Here is an 18,035-nt window from a genome sequence, read left to right as displayed (position 1 = left end):
ATAAAACTAGAGGAATGATACCATATTCACACATTTCCCCCACTTTCAAAGGAGAAGATTTTATGAGGGCAAGGATCATTGGGGGGTCATCTTAGAATCCTGCCTGCCATAGATCCTGCCTGCCAAGGTCCACACCTCTAGTCTTACTGAACTATGTTTTAAGCATCACACAGTAACACTTAGAAGTGCTCTTGCTCATCTTGTTCCTTGCCTAAAATCCCTCTCTTGCTCTTTTAAAATATATTATTTAAGGTATAGCTTAAATCCCAGATTGTAAAAAAATCTGTAAACTTCTATTTGCCTCCTCTGAATTCTGTAACACTAATATGACAATCAATACCATGTTGCTTTGTGATATTACTTTGTACATTTTGAACAGCTAAACTCTTGAGTAGCTCTTTGTTTAACTAGTTAGACTGTTAGCATCTGAGGGCAGGAAGCATTTCCTATACTAATGTATTTTTATCTTCCATAAAGCTTCCATACTTAAGTGGTTTGTTTAGTTTTTTATACCCCCAAAAGGTAGCTTTCCCATTTTATATGAATAAAACAATGAAAAATTCTAATCCAAATAAAATTGTTGCTACCAATTTTCTACATCCAAATAGATCACTTGTTACCCTTCTTTTATTCTGTTGTTTTAAGACCTGATATTTTTTCCATTTTAAGTACATATTTTCTCTTTATACTTACATAAAACCTGTAGAAATATAAGATGGTAGTTACCAAAATTGCTGATAATCTCTAAATTGTGATTCAATTCTTAGTTGAACAAATGATAGGAAAACCCATAACTGCATTTAATTTGCTCTTCAGCATAAAGTATTTTAGCACATAGGTCCTTTAATTTATCACTATCATTATAAATTATAGATTTTTTTTTGAAGCTGGGAATTGCACAATGATAAAATGATCTTTCTGGATTATTAATTTCCTCTCTTGGGCCACTTTATCTGAATGTTGTGAAGGATCTCTATATTGTTTATTTCTTAGAGAAAACTTAAGATATAAATATTCCTGAGAGAGTTAACACCCTGGTTTAAATTCTGTTAAATGATTATCTTTTGCTTCATAGTAAACCAACGTAAATCTTTGTGGCTTAAATTTTAAGCTTTAAACCATGATTTATTATATTTCATATTTTTTGGCTGGACTCAGCTGGTGGTTCTCCTCCTCCTGCTGTTAGCTGGGGTCACTCATAAGGCTTCATGCAGCTGGACCTTGGCTGGGTTTGGAATGTTCCCAAATGGCTTCACTCATGCCTAGTGCTTACCTGGAGTAGCTGAAATGGCTAGGGGTGGCTGGGCCTCTCTCTCTCAGTCCCAGTAGTTAGTTACAGAGGTTTCTTACGTGGTGGCTCAGGGCTCCAAAAGAGTGAAAGTAGAAGCTGTCAGGCTCCTTGAGGGCCAGGCCCAGAAAAGTGTCACTTCTGCATTCTATTGATCAAAGAAAGTAACAAGGCTGGCCCAGAGTTAAGGGGAAATGGAAATAGACTCATCTTGATAAGTGAAGCAGCCTGTTTGACTGGGAATAGAAGGAATTATTGGCAGCCTGCTACATATAGTTAATTCCTTCAGTGATTTTGAACTGGTGGAGGTTGAAAGGGTGGATAGGGAGGGAGGCTGGTTATGGCAGGAGGGGCTATCCAGGTGTATCTCCCCAGCAGTCATACACAAAGTGAAGAGGGTTTTCAAAGGAGAGGCAGAGGATACCTAAATAGTAATTTCATTAGAAATTATGAATGTAGTAATTTCATTTAGAAATAGTTCGCCAGTAGTTTGTCTGGCAGTCTGAAGCATGAGGACTACTTTGGATGAGACCAAGTGTCAAATCAGCCCAGGATTCTAACTCACAGTGACACCAGGGCTGCTCTGAGGATAACATGATGGTCAGCCTCAAAGACTTTTCCTGATACAGACTTACCAGCCATTAATTTATCCAAATCTTTGCAGCTGTTAATACATTTGGGGGCGACAGTTTCCATGGAGTAATTGTATTGTGACTGTTCAGTCTGTAAGTAGCTACAGGTCATACCTGCCCTACCCCCAGCTTTTACTCCCTCACATACACCCAACTTTCAGTATCCTGATTTTATGATTAAATCCAAGTTCATTCTATTCAAACCTTTTAGTGCGTTTGTGCTTTTTGATCTTATCCATCACTTCATAGCATACCAAGTTTTAGTTTTTCCTTCTAGAAATACCATTCCCTCATCTTTTATTTGCTCTTCTTGTTTCCTATTCTTACGTATTTCTTGAAGAATACAAACTGGAACTGTATGTAGTAGTCTGTCTAGGCTTTGTCTCAGATCTTGCTTCTATTATCAACTCTTTTTAAAAAAAAAAATTTATTTATTTACTTATTTATTTATTTATGGCTGTGTTGGGTCTTCGTTTCTGTGCGAGGGCTTTCTTCAGTTGCGGCAAGCGGGGACCACTCTTCATCGCGGTGCGCAGGCCTCTCACTATCGCGGCCTCTCTTGTTGCGGAGCACAGGCTCCAGACGCGCAGGCTCCGTAGCTGTGGCTCACGGGCCCAGTTGCTCCACGGCACGTGGGATCTTCCCAGACCAGGGCTCGAACCCGTGTCGCCTGCATTGGCAGGCGGATTCTCAACCACTGCGCCACCAGGGAAGCCCTATCAACTCTTTAATGATGACCAGCATTTTACTTGATTTTCTCATTTGTGGCTATATTAGTTTCAAATGTACAGCTTCTAGGACTAAATCTAGTTTCTTAGGATTTTGATAAATTAGATTTCATTTGTTTTAGTTTCCATCACACTTGCTAGAATTAAATCCCACTTGCTGTTTTCTACCCATCGGAACTGATCTGAGTTCCTCCTATGGGTTCCAATATGGGGAGGAAGGATTGAGCTGAGGGAGCATCCTGTACGTGGTCCTGTACCCAGCATGGGCGGAAAGGCTTCCCAGGGAGCGTGAGATCTAGTCTGACCCGAAGAAGGAATGTTAGCCTGATGAATGGGAGGGGGAGAGTCAGGGAACAAAGATTTTCCAGACAGAGGAAACATGCCCCAGGATCAGAAAGAGCATGTGCCCTTTGAGTTATTGAAAGTAGTTCACCGAAGGTGAGTTTAGGAGTTCTGGGGTCAAGATTAGGAACCTAAGCACTTTGAGAACTCATTCTTTAGCACAGCTTGGTATTCTTAAAGCCAAGTGTTCTGCACGTTTTGTTGCCTCCATTTCAAATGCCTTTCCTTGAGGTCTTCACTAGGCTGGCTCCAAATCATCATCCAGGACTCAGCTCAAATGAATTCCTCGGAGACTTTTTCTAACCATTCTTTCTATGTGAGCTCTTACAAATTATCACCTTAGAATGCTTCAGTGTCCTCATAACACTACTCTCTGAAATCAACTTATTAGCCTCTGCATGATAGAATGTAAACTCCATGAGAGTTTGCCTATCTTGTTCACCACTATATCCTCAGCATAAAACACTGCCTTCTACTTATTATTTATTGCAAGCTTACTATGTCCTAAGCATTGTTTTAGATGTATGGGATTATCAGTGAACAAAATGCAAAAATCCTTACCTTTGTGGCATTTTAGCCACGTTACATTCTACCAGGGGGAGACACTAAAAATATGGTAAATTATTGGGCTGGCCAAAAGATTCGTCCATTTTTTTCCATAAGATGGCTCTAGTAGCACTTAGTTGTCTTTAACTTCATTAGAAACAATTTTGTTAGACTGTATGTGACAGCTGTCATGTCAGCATTTAAAAAAAGACATCAAAATTGGTGAATTTTTGTGTAGCCATTTTAATATTGAAGATGGGAGAAAAAAAGCAACATTTTTGGCATATCATGCTTTATTATGTCAATAAAGGAAAAAATGCAACCGAAACGCAAAAAAAGATTTGTGCAGTGTATGGAGAAGGAGCTGTGACTGATTGAACGTGTCAAAAGTGGTTTGCGACGTTTCGTGCTGGAGATTTCTCGCTGGACGATGCTCCACGGTCGGGTAGACCAGTTGAAGTTGATAGCGATCAAATTTTGAGACATTGAGAACAATTAACGTTAAACCATGCGGGAGATAGCTGACATACTCAAAAAATCCAAATCAAGTGTTGAAAGTCATTTGCACCAGCTTGGTTATGTGAATCACTTTGATGTTTGTATTCCACATAAGTTAAGCAAAAAAACCTTCTGGACTGTATTTCCGCATGCGATTCTCTACTGAAACGTAATGAAAATGTTCTGTTTTTAAAACAAACTGTGATGGGCGATGAAAAGTCGATACTGTACAATAATGTGGAACGGAAGAAATCATGGGGCAAGCGAAATGAACCACCACCAACCACACCAAAGGCCGGTCTTCATCCAAAGAAGGTGATGTTGTGTATATGATGGGACTGGGAGTCCTCTATTACGAGATTCTTATGGAAAACCAAATGATTAATTCCAGCAAGTACTGCTCCCAATTAGACCAACTGAAAGCAGCACTTGACAAAAAGCATCCAGAGCTAGTCAACAGAAAACGCATAAACTTCCATCAGGATAACGTAAGACTGCATGTTTCTTTGATGACCAGCCAAAAACTGTTACAGCTTGGCTGGCAAGTTCTGACTCGTCCGCTGTATTCACCAGACATTGCACGTTCGGCTTTCCACTTATTTCGGTCTTTACAAAATTCTCTTAATGGAAAAAATTTCAATTCCCTGGAAGACTGTATAAGGCACCTGGAACAATTCTTTGTTCAAAAAGATAAAAAGTTTTGGGAAGATGGAATTATGAAGTTGCCTGAAAAATGGCAGAAGGTAGTGGAATAAAAGGGTGAATACATTGTTCAATAAAGTTCTTGGAGAAAATGAAAAATGTCTTTTATTTTTACTTAAAAACTGAAGGCACTTTTTGGCTAACCCAATATACAGTATAATTAGGATAGTATGTTAGAAGTTGGCAAATGCTCCAGAGAACATTGAGTAGGGTAAGTGGGTTCTGGAGTCTTGGCAGGGTAGAAAGGGGCATTGCGGTATTAAACAGGATTCCCTGAGAAGGTGATCTTTGAGGAATTGAAGGGGTAGAGTTAGACAGGCAGGTATGTGGCTAGAAGGAACAGCCAGTGCAGATTCTAAGGTAGGAGTGTGCCTTTGCCTAGCTGCATGAAGCTGACTGACTGGGGCAGAGCAGCAGCTGAGGTCAGAAACTTTTAATTTAAGCCATGGCAGTGTTTTTGATTTTTATTCTAAAACGAGGAGCCATTGAACAGCTTCAAGTAGAAGAGTGGATGTTTCTTTGCTGCTGTGTTTAGAACAGGCTATAGTCAAGTGTAATAGCTGGGAGATGAATCAGGAGGCTACTATGAAACTCCAGGCAAGAAAGGATGGACATAGACATTTGGCAGTCCTCAGCATGTAGATGCTATTAGAGACATAGGACTGGATGTGATCACCAAGAGAATTTAGGTAACTTTTTCTGATCCATCCTTGGTGCTACTTCAGGAAAACAAAGGCTGGGAGTCAAAATAAGAAGTTGCTTTACATAATAACTTGAGGGAAGAAATTATTTCATAATGATTTGGCAAGTATCTGATGTTTTGCTTTGACAGAAAGAACCAAATCCTTTTTTCAGAAGGGTATTAGCTTCTAAAAATAAATTCAAAAGGTTGAAAATGAAAGATAACTTGCAATACTGAACCCTTGAAAGCACAGCAGTATTTTGTCCATCTTTATATTTTCATGGTCTAACACACTGGCACATGAGAAGCAATGAATAAATGTTTAATGAATATCCAAGAATCTGAAGTTATAATCATAACACAACAAGACACAAAACAAAATTACAAAAGGAAATTTATTTCAAAAGCATAAGGGAACATTTACATTTGAACAAGGGGATATACAGGTGTCTTGCAAAAGAAAAAAAATTCGTGGCATGAAGTTTTTCGTTCAAAGTTTTGAAGCAGAAATAACCTAAGTTGTGCACTATTGCCTTAGGAAAGGGAAGGGGAACAATGAGGTGGTAAAGGAAGGAACACAGTCAACTTAATATCAAACTTTAGAAAAGTAAAGTCACTTCTGCTCAGCTTTGAGTTTACAAATATTAAAAAGAAAAAGAGGAAAAATTACACTTAATGTTCAAATTTATGTAACTGTAGTCCCAAAACAGCATCTATACTTGAAATGGCTTTAGGCCACTGGCTGATCTGCCGTTGAGGTCCAGGCTACCTGGTCACAGTTTTCAAATGGCAATTCCATGTTCCTGTGTCTGCTCAGATTCCAAGGGAGCTTAGGTTCAGCTCACTGTCTTTTGGAATGTTTAGAGATTATTGCCACCACTCCATAGTCAAGCTGACCAACTTCTTTTGCTCACTTGTATCGTTCTAGTCTTCAAAAAATATTTTCCCCATACACATGTGCAGTAATTCTAACAAAGGGGTTCTGCCTATCCCCCCAATATAGAGGTAACAGTAATGAAGACACCTGCATTGGAATCACAAACTATGCCTCAAAAAAAATGTCAAACTACTAGAAAATGTCACTCAGGCATTGGATTTGAATAGCAAACTTGGGGAGGGAAGATTAACTGTGGAACAAAAATATATGAAACATTCAAATGCAGAGCAAAGGGCCTATGCTACTAAAAATGCCCATGACATTAAACACTCCACAAACCCCCCATCTGTTGTTTTAACCTAAAGACTCTATTGACTAACTTATACAATAATTTTGATTAATAACCTGAGAAGTTAAAATCTTGAAAGTGGCAAAAGCAAACTGAGAGAGCATCCCTTACTTACTGGTATACCATGTTACCAAGTCACCAAATCACTTTTTCTGGGCTGCCCTGGTTATCAAATCCCCGAATTCTAAATTATTCTGTCTCATCCTGTAGAAACCTATATGTACATCAGATTCAATATTCTGGCTATATTTCTCCAACAGGGATCTCCAAATTTATCTTTGAAAATGCAGCCTTTATTTTTAGTTTCAAATAACAATAATCATGTAAGTGCAACTGACTCAAAAGCCCTCACTACTGGAAGGAAAACCTAGATAACAAGTTAATAATGGATTCAGCCTCAAAAGGATAATCACCGTGTCAAAGACTACCCGTTCCTGGAATTTTAAAAAATGATTTATGTTGTGTAGTCAAGTTTCGCAGCATGCATATATATATATATATACACACACACACACAGATATATGCTCATGTATGTATGTATATTATACATACACATTTCTATGCAAATAGTAAGATCCCATATTCAAAAATTTATATCACAACATATGGAGAAGAGTTAAGTAAGCAGTGCAAAGCAACTTACTTCCTCCTAAAAATGTAATGTCATTTCTACATTTTAAGAAAGCTGGTAAGTATTTTGCTTTTCTGACAGAAGCCAGGAATGCTGCACCATTGCCTAGCGGCTTTATTAAATAACAATGAAAATAAAATGTTAAGACTGACCATTACTCTTCTCCATATGTTGGCTGGGGGGAAGACAGAGAGGACAGGAAAGTCAGTAACCTTTCAGAACTGAGGATCTTTACCAGTTATCAGAACTAGACTGAATTTTATTACATTTTAGATTTGAATAGCTCTCAATAACAAATTATCAAGATGTTTAAAAGATTCACAATATGAAGTCTGAATAATGGTGATTTTGCAAAAACAAGTCAAGATTGCAGACAAAGCATCCAAAAATATCGCTGTGGTTTTACCTTGGACACAACCATGGTCTGTTACAAAAGTAGATCATACATACAAAGGTATAAAGGACATTAAGTTTTTAGCTGAAGGCAGCAGTCTTTTTAAAGGGACATCCCCGGCAATCCAATGAGTAGTAGAATTTAAGTATATTAAGCTCAAGACAATGCTGAAGACTGTGACTTCTCATTCAGTAGAGTCTTCCCCGACTACGATTTCCTCGTGCTCCCCAACCTCGGCCACCTCTACTTCCCCTGAAGGCTCCTCTCTGCTCTACGAAAAAGCGAACAAGGGTTTAGGTCTTGTTCAGGACTTCACGGGACAGCACACACAGAAGTCATGTAGCTCGCAGCTCTGAACGTAGCAGTAAGTAGGCTCTATACAAACAGCATCAGTATTCCGCTAGTCCATCTACAAATTCAATCTTGACATAAAACCAGGGCATCATATATGCCAAAGCACGTACCACAAGGTGCCTACATTCACACACAGTAGGTACTCAATTAAATGCATCCCATTAATAAAGATATTTCAAGGTGACAATGTTATAACTACATTGTTAGTTCTTTATTTTGGGGTTTATCACTACCAAAGATAAGTAACGAAACTAGAAAAATTTCTATACTTAATATGGAATTAAAGCCACTGGCCTTCAAAAGTTAGTGCCATATATGTAAAATATCCTAGACTATCAATGATCAATTCTGAAAAATCACGCTAGAATGAAAAATGTACCTTTCAAATGCAACGAATAGGCAATTTGTTTTGCTCACCACATTTCAAAATAATGTTGATACAAATTCCGACGGCTTTTCTCACTGCTTTTTCAGCTATGTATGAGCTGCTCAGAGTGCTGCCGAAAAGGTGATATGTATATATTACAGTGTTTGGGTTACTGACGTAAATTAAGGATATCTTTTGCTGAAAAAATCAAGTTAGTTGTGCCATATAGTAGAATGAGTCCTTGATTTATTGGTCAGTCTGTTTTACAGCTGCAGAGAAATATTCCTCAAAGGAGTCTTTCCAGTGAAGAAAACTGATTGAAGTTATCAGCAAGGCAGGACTTTTCATCATGTATAAGTAAGAGTCTCAAACTTCTAATTCTGGAGATAGAATCTCCTCATTGGAACTTTTCAGACTTCCTCATTGCAGCAATCTTGTTAGGAGCAATAAAAAGAACCTGGTGTTGCCATTTTTGATCCATAATATTGGAGGCTTGAAAAATTCCTATCAAGTCAGTACTGCAATCCATTTTTTGCCATTATGGCTAGAAATATAGTTACTGTATTTGGGTGATGTTCTGATTTCTTCTTTTTTTTTTCCCCTCCAGAAACTCTTGAGTTAGAAAACTAACTAGACCTTTCCCCAGCTTAGCCAACATTTACCTGTGTAACAGAACAGAATCTGATTCAAAGTCACCTCTCATGTCATGACACATTTTTCTAAGTTGATTGGTATGCAAACTGTTTAAATGAAACCATCGTGAGCCAACACGTTCAGAAAATCAGAGGTCATCTGTGGGTAAGATACTCCCAGTGATAGATGCAATGACAGTGGTGCATTCTGGGAGCATAGCAACCTTAATACAGCAACTTCTTGATGCTGTAACTCCTGCATTTTTGACTGTTTAAGACTTGGCTTTACCCATGCAGATGTCTGGATATTTTCCCCCATCATACTCATTATAAAACCTTCATTTCTCAGTTTACATTGACACACTTAACAAATCAACACCCCCATAGCTATCATTATTAGCTATAAGCTAACAAACTACTAAAATCTACCCTTTCAATTGTTTTTCGATCAATTTTAATATGAAGAACTCAGTTACCCTCAATTGTTCAGCTATATCTAGTAAGTATATTAAATACATAGTATGAAGGTATTATTTGCTGTGATTATCTTTTCTGTATTGGCTATTTCTTTTTGATCTGCAACCGAGGCAGCCATTTCTACAGTACAGGGAGTCACCAAACTTTCTTTTTTCTTCATCCTGAGGGACTATTCTGCACTTCAATGATCTTTTCAATGGTTTCAAGCTTACTAACACTGCTTACAGTTAAAATTATACTTTAAACATTATTTTTATATTCTAAAAAGGTAAAAGTTGAAGGATACAAGTCACAAAACGTAGAATTAGTACTTGTGGGTTACCAGGGAACTCTGTTCTGCATGAAGGAAAACTATACATGGGTATATGTTTGCAAATAATTTGACTGAAAATGCACCAGGAAGATGAACTAAGTTACGGGAACAAACGCCATTTGATAAAGCAAATAACAGAGACATTGGTTAGTAAAGTGATAAACTTGGATAAGGAAAAAAGTCTAAGTATGCCTACATGGACTCAAAGAACAATCACAAATTCTGGCTCCTTCTCTGTAGTGAACAAGTTCAGGCCCATGACACTGGCACAATCTATTTTCTTTGCAGTAGACTTGTTCACTGTAATAAGACAGCGATATTAGTATTACCTGGTTCCCCATAACACAAAAGGAATAAATTTCCCAAACCTGCAGTGTGTATGACTCTTTAAAAACAAAACAAAACAAAACAAAAAAAAACCCTCCATGCAACCAGTCTTCCTTGGAAAAATAAAATTGAGCTTGGCTGATATAGAAAAGTGGAATTATGACGGTTTTGCCAAATGTGGGTAATAAAATCTATGTATTAAAGACTCAAGAACACAAAACATTTTTTCCCTCCAATTTTGAGACAACTCTGACATCCCAGGAAAAAAAATCCAACAGTTTCTCTTTCTTCCTGACCCACTGTCAGTTCCCTAAGGAAAGGACATAAAAAAGGTAGAAAAAATTTGAGGTAGATTGGTCCACCAATTCTCATCTATAGTACCAAGAACTGTTTTCAACCGAATGGGTGAAAGAAATCCAGGGAAACTCTGAATTGTTACTATGAGAATACTTACAATCTGACACATTCAACTCCCCAAAATAAAAGTACTAGCAGAAATTTTGTTCCTACTTTCCAATAAGAACAATCAGAGTTTAGTTTAATTTATGACAAGCACTCCAATTACAAGGTTCACCCCTATAGGAATATTAAAGTACAGTAATACCAGACACAAAAGACAACAGTTTTGTCTGTTTTGCCATTGTGTTACTTTGATGACTACGGAACAACTCAAGTTGTGACTCCTGGATTTTTTTTTTCTTGGCCGCACCGTGCAGCTTGTGGGATCTCAGTTCCCTGACCAGGGATCAAACCCCCCAGCAGTGAAAGTGTGGAATCCTAACCACTGGACTGCCAGGGAATTCCCTGGATTTTTGTCCTGAGTAAAACTGCTTAATTTTTTCACATTGATAATTAAAAAAAAAAATCACATACAACCTAAGGCTTTGCATTTTTCACACCTTTTTTCCACATGCATCACATCATCTGATTCTCCCTATCAGGCAGGTAATGAATTTCACAGGGCAGAATGCTTATGGAAATTCAGAGTAACTGACTTGCCTAAGTGAAAATAAATACAATTTAATTCTCTATGTATTGCCATACCTCTTGATTACTTTCATCTATAGCAAATGAAGATAGTATCTGAAAGAATAGTTGATTTTAAGAATGGTTTTGATAAACACCACATTGAATCATACAAATGACAGAGGACAATATTTGGTGCAATGAAGTAACAGAATCCTTTCCATTTACAAAATGCTTTTGCAAATATTTTTTTGAAGTTTTTAAGCTCTATGCTATCCCTATATTTCAAGTAGGAAAAGAAGCTAAGAGATGCACATTTACTTATTATTATATAAGTAAGAGTTCAGTGATCTTTTGTACACTAAAGTTGCCTCAAAGAGTCTGACTGGAGTAGAAGGGTTCATTTCACAATCTAAAATTGCCTTTCTATAATCTGTTTGCTCAGATATTAGAGGAATTTAGCTATCGTAGGAGGAATTTACTTAACGTCACAATCATCTCACCCTGGAAACATTATAGAGAGCATATTCTTCAGAATGTACTTTTTTGGGAATAATTACTGCAGAATCAATTCTGCTTGGTAACCAAGACCAATCACAAGTATGTTTGGTTTTGAATATTAAACTTGGTCTTCTTAAGCAAGATTAAGGATCTGAGTCAGTGAAATTTTTGTCCATTTTTCTTTATTAGCCAGTGAGACAAACTTCACTTCTGATTCAACAGCCCTGGGAGAGACTGGACTAGTGGGAAGCTCTCCTTGCACTAATGTCTAAAGTTGAAAGGAAGACTGCACTCTGGGCAGTGGGGGAGACTGCAACAGGACACATCTTCTTTGCTAGATGATGCTTTAACATCTGACTCTACCTTCTAGAACTTCTCCTTTTGAAGTAGTGCAGAAGATGGGAGGACAAGCAGTAGGCTGACAAGGTCCAAGAAGGATCATTAATACCACATCTGCCAAGAATGGAAGCTATATACATTCTTGAGGGAGAATGAACAAAATGTCTTGTCTTGAAGCTAAAACAGAGAAAACCAGGAATAGATGGTTCATGCCATCTTCCTTCCTTTTTTTTCCTGTTGGCTCCTCTGAATACAAGAGGCACATTTTTCAGGTTCTCAGTGTTACATGCTCAATTCAGTGAGCCCACAAGGATGAGTCAGAAAGGAATGGGTTAAGTTGTTTCCCCAACAGTTCAGGTTCCCCAAACTAACTCGAAAAGTCACCTGAAAGAACTATGATACTCTATTTAATTAGTAATTAAAATCAAGTACAACACAATTTCTGCCTAATCTCTCATATTGCTTGTACCCAAACGGAAACGCTCACCATAATTAAAGTTGCCCAAATTGCTGCTATATTTCCCACTAGGAGGATTATAAATCTGCCTGGCATCCCTTTTTGGTCCTGCTGAAGACTTCTTGGGTGGTGAGCCTGAAGTTGTATCTTCATTGGCTCTCTTTTGCCTATAATGGTAGGAAGAACAGCAATTAAAAAAAATTCTTTTATAGCAGAGGCTATCAATATATTTATTATATCTGTTACAAAAGACATCCCAAAGATGACAGTCACATCAGAAAAAAGGAAATAACATTCTGATGTCATCAAATTAACTGTGCTTCAGTTATGCAGACACTGTCAGAGGGGCATTTACAAGGCTTTACAACAATCTGAAATATGTAGCTTCATAGATTATACACAAGTGACTCATTTTATAAAACTTGTCAGGAAAGTCTTATTAAGTTACAGCAATACGGACAAAGGTTTGAAATTCCAGAGTTGTATTCTACCAGTTTATTTTATAAATACTAGATTAGATTTCATATTTTAAGTCATGCTTCTAATAGTCATAGTTTAACATCTTATTAAGAATCATTTAACAAATAATGTACCATTTTGTACAGGAAATGTAAAATCTGAATTCAGATTTTTTCGTATTTGTAAATCAAACATTAGAACACTTTAATCCCTTTAAATATGTTTCTTACCCAATTTCAACCTTCTGTACAGGTTTCCAGGATAGTGTTACTGTGCTCTTATACGAAGGAGGAATGTGGAAGAGATCCTGAAGAGACAAAATTAGAGATTTCTAATGTGTTTGGTGGTGTGGGGAGTGGTGGTAAGGGTAGAAAACAGGGAGACACACTTTAATTTTAGGAAGGGAAACTAATTTATCCTTCTTGCTTTTGCGCTGATGACTAAAATAATAACCTAAAAAATAAACTGCAAAAGAAAAGTAAACAAGGACAATTTGTTTACAAATTACATCTATTACTTCAATGTTATTTTGTGCACATCCCTTAAGAAACTGCAGCTAACTTTTTTCAAATGTCATTTCAAGTTATACGACAAAAATATCAATATTTATCAACTTTATTCAAATCCACAAGTAGTTTCTTTTGCACAGGTGCAGTCACTGACGTGCTTTAAGGAAGATATAATGGTGCACTCTGCATTTGCTTTTGCAGGTTTTTAAGTGGTTCAAAACTAGAACAAAACTAAAGGTCTGGCTAATCATGTTTTTCTTCCCCTCAAATATCTATATATTACCAATAAGGAAAAAACCCACAAGATTTAAGTACTAAATTATTAATATATGGTAATGCAAATATTTGCTGAATTTAAATGCTAACATAATCCAGAACTGAAATAATCTAACCTCATAATACCCTCAAAACTATGAATGAATTTCTAAATATATTTATTCTTGGTATTTTACCTAACATTTCTTACCAGTTTTACTCTAATTTTTATATACAGGCAAAATCTGATAAAAGTAAACTAAGTTTCTTTCACAGTTAAAATGAATATGTGAATAAAAATCACCTCCTACTATATAAAACTTAAGTCCAGGGTACCAGATAAATGCAGGAAATTAGCCAATATAAAGTCCTTTGAAACAAAAATTCTTGAGGTTTCTAGTTGGAGTGATTTAGCATATAATAATGTTATTTATTAAGAAAGTGTCAACAGGAAGAAGAAGGGGGAAGTCTTCAATTTTAAACATGTTAAATCTCAGGTGACAATGGGAAACTGGAGTTATAGTTTGTGGATTCACTGAAATAGAAGTGAAGGTAAATTTTGGAATTAGATGCGTCTGGTTAGGTAGGAACTAAAGATTGCAAGCAGATGCCATGGATGGACCAAAGCACACCAGTTTTTCTTGTGATTTCCCTAAAACAAAGAATTGATTGTCATATTTAAAAAATATTTCAGAATTTTTTGGTCAGGTACCCTACACATTGGTTGCTGACCCTATTCATCACTCTTCCCCACACAACTTCCTACTGCAGTCATCTTTAAATCACTCTGGTTTCCTGAACAGGAAACTGTCTCATCTCCATGTGTTGGGTCATAGTATTTGCTAAGTTTAAAACGTTCTTAACATCATAGTATATCTTCAACTTTGACTTATAGCATCAGTTCAAATAAAGTCAAATCTCACATTTTAATGTATTAATCCACCATTTGAAATTATTTATATTTGAGATTTGAAATAAATGGTGGCTATGATAAAAATTTTCTTTGCGATGAGTCAGTATTCTTACCTCTTCTGTTTTTAATGCCTTTTCACTTTTCCTGTTGGCAATGATACTCATCCCTCAATGTCTCACTGTTTTCTCTGAAAAGCTTCCCTTTCTCTTCTGATAAAAAGTAAGTATTCCATGGGATTTTTACCAGATTAGTTTTAAGGCATATCACTAGCCCTGATTTTGTTGCTGTTAGGCTTTGTGCTATAAGTGTTACAAATATTTCTTTCTCCCATCTGGCTACAATACTATCAACTTATAACAGTACTGTTAACTTACAGTATCAAATGATGGCTACTTTGTTGTGATTCCTTTTTTGTTCTCTCAGGTTATTAGTTTTTTGTTTAGGCTAACAGATACTTGGGGAGGGTAAACAGAACTGAAGGATATTTATGGCTTAATGGTAAGTATAGAAAACTCTCAATTTATTACATAGACAAGTTAACAGAAAAGACCACAGGACAACATTTCATGTGCCACATAAGACTGTTCATTCTTAGTGTAAGCAAAGCAGGGTTTTATTGGTCATTCAAAAGGACCCGATAGCATTAAGACTATAAGAAGTTATAAGTCAGTGAAATTTCTGAGTCTAAATGTATCTGCTCCAATGCTCTGGGTCAGAAGAACTCTGCATGCCTCCCTTTGTTTGCAGTATCTTCTGCAATAACTTTTAAATAAATAAAACAATGTATTATTCTATAATTGCTACAAAAACATCACTCGGTGTTATGAAAGGCATAAAGCTTTAAAAGGCCAAACATCTGGAATGTAATGGCGTCTCTCCTTAACCAGTACCATTGCAGACATAAAAACATATGGAAAACCTCTTGCACTAACTTTCTAGCTGGCTGGGATGACTTGATAAGAAAGGAAGACTTACCTTGATTAAAACATTGATATTATTTGTTATTTTCAATGCAACAACTTTAATCTTGTTCTGCAAAAGGAAAACAAAATTAAAATGCCAGTAACTTTCATGATGTATATTTCATTCCCGTATAGAACATGAATAATTCCACTTCTCTTTCAGAATCATTTCTACAGTTAGAGAATTCCTTGGTTTATATTTACAGATAATGCTCAATCCTATTTCTTGACTCTAAACAAGTGTAGAAAGGGCAAAGAAAGCAAATAATCTTTATCTTCCCTTGACAGGTTAGAACATTTAAGTGTTATATCTAGAATTTACTTGAAAAATGAGTAAGGGACAGGTCATGGGCACACAGCAGTTGTTTTAAAAAAAATATCAGTTTATGTTACAGGAAGACATAATGAAAACTTAAAATATTTCATTAGGACCAAGATGACGATTGATCAAAATAGATGAGATCAGGGAAAACCAAAAATCCCAACATAAACACATATAGTTTGGTACAGAATTGGCAGTTTAATATTTTTTTCTAATGTAAACTAATATTTGGGCTTCAAAAAGGTGAAATTAAAAATATCACAATTGCTAATCAAATATTTAAACAAAATGTGCTGCTAATGAGACCCTAGTGAAAGACTGGTATGCATCAACATTTGATAACATTGTTCACAAACATTGGAAACATTCAAGACATTTCAACAATGATAAAGTTTCCTATATAACTTAGCATATAACTAAATATGTAGTCTTCTAACATTGTATCTTCAACTTAGAGTTGTATCATCCTTCAAATAAAGTCCAATGTTACATTTCAGTATATGAATTCAGTCTGAATTTGTAATAAATGGTGGCTATTACAAAAATTTCCCAACAAGATGTAACTGAGTATTCTTACCTCTTCTGTTTTTAAGGCCTCGCCTGTTTTACCCTGGAGAGCCAAGCGAAGTTGTCTGATATAAACCTGCAGGCCCCGTGCAAAGTACTGCAGCCTAAATGAAGAAGTATTTGCTAATTAACAAATCATCACTTCAACTTTGCTTTTATACCTCAACTTTGTTTTTAAATTCAAAGAATACTACAGCTAAATGACCTTTACCAATAAAGAGTAAATTTTGAGGGGGACTTTCTTTTAATTATCAATGTATGATCATAAAAGATACACAAATAAGTAAAATAAAAGCAGTTTTTCTTCGTCAAAAATTGGAATAGATCCACACTCAACCTGGCAAGGGAAACACTTCTGGCACTGTGCTAAGGAAGCTTGTTATGTTAACCTGCAAGGCATGTGCCTAAATTAGAAACAACCAGGAGCCATGGACTAGAATCAGGTGGCCTGGGTTCTTCTCTTCCACTAGCCAAATGAAGGTCAAGTGACATAGACAAGTCACTTAATCTCTATGTTTACCTGCTAAGGGGGGACAGTGTTTGACCCATTTGCACCTTAGGGTCCAGTTTAAAAATAAAACAAAACTGCAGATTTTGCAAAGGATGTTGAGTAATCTCTTTTTCAAATTTGTTCCCAGGTAATATGTGAAGAAAGGTGGTAACGTAACTCCATCCCGCCAACTTCTAGGAACTCTGCTTAACAACATGGCATCGCTGTTTTTTTTCACTTTCAGAGTAATTTCCTAAGATGCCTGCTTCTGGTCAAACGTTTCACCAAGTATTAAACCTCTGCCTTACCAAAGCATAGAGGACAATAACAGATGATACAGTGGCCAAGCATCTCAAAACTTAAGATGTGAATTTGTTCATGGAATGATTTAATACAAAATATCTTCAGGAAAACGACTTATATTGATTTCTCCAGTGCTGCTCCTCCAGCTGCACTGTAAGGTACTAATAACACTATAAGACAGTAATAGCAGATACAGTTTACTGAATACCCACTATGTGCCAGGCACTGTGCTTAAAGCTTTTCATCCATTGTCTCATTTAATTCTCACAACTCTATAAGGCAGGTACTATTATCAATAAATTTAACAGCTGAGGACAATTTGGGGTGTTAGAGAGGTTAGGGAACCTGCCCAAGATCATGAAGCAAGTAGGGAGAGCCAGAGTCCATTTTTGAAAAAGGTCATCTTCTTCCATGCATTTGCTATGCCACAATAGTTGTATGTTTATATATATTCCTGTTTTGTGGATCTTCCATTCTTTTGCACTGCAGTAAGGCAGGGTGGGGAAAAAGCTCTTATAAAATGAAAACAAAACCTAGGGAGCTTCAAGATAGCTTTCACCTTTGTCAAAGACTGGCCACTTCAATCATACATCACCTGATTTTGAAATCTTTGAGCTTTTCTGCATTCAGCTTGGCTGTTAAGAAATCTGGAAGTTTTCGGCCCAACTGGTGAAAGCTATACAACAAACATTCCACATAACTGAACTGCAGCTTGGGTTCTTCATTACCAGCGTTCTCCCCGTTTTCTGCTTCTTCTGGAGGGAGAGGCATATACTCCTAAGACATGAAAATAGAGAGATGTATGCAATCTGCTCTAGACACTCTTATTATAAGCATATACTCAAGTAATTAT

General features: G+C 36.7%; 1 protein-coding gene across 5 annotated transcripts in view; it reads right to left on the bottom strand.

The window, feature by feature from the left end:
• Positions 1-5,795: 5,795 nt before the first annotated feature.
• API5 (apoptosis inhibitor 5) overlaps positions 5,796-18,035 on the bottom strand; it is a 37,543-nt gene continuing 25,303 nt past the window's right edge. Inside the window, exons 9-14 of one of the 5 annotated variants that reach the window (XM_082410504.1) lie at positions 17,778-17,959; positions 16,400-16,493; positions 15,514-15,570; positions 13,092-13,168; positions 12,433-12,569; positions 5,796-7,940 (exon numbers count right to left, since the gene is read on the bottom strand). In XM_082410504.1, the coding sequence (XP_082266630.1) occupies positions 7,858-7,940; positions 12,433-12,569; positions 13,092-13,168; positions 15,514-15,570; positions 16,400-16,493; positions 17,778-17,959 (630 nt within the window). In that variant the 3' untranslated portion in view covers positions 5,796-7,857. The other 4 variants (XM_082410506.1, XM_082410503.1, XM_082410507.1 and 1 more) reach the window with 4 other exon arrangements.

This window comes from Balaenoptera physalus, assembly GCF_965194825.1.
Source record: "Balaenoptera physalus genome assembly, chromosome: 10".
In the NCBI taxonomy this organism is placed as follows: Eukaryota; Metazoa; Chordata; class Mammalia; order Artiodactyla; family Balaenopteridae; genus Balaenoptera; species Balaenoptera physalus.
Note: the sequence above shows the minus strand (reverse complement) of the source record. Positions and strands in the feature narration are given on the sequence as shown.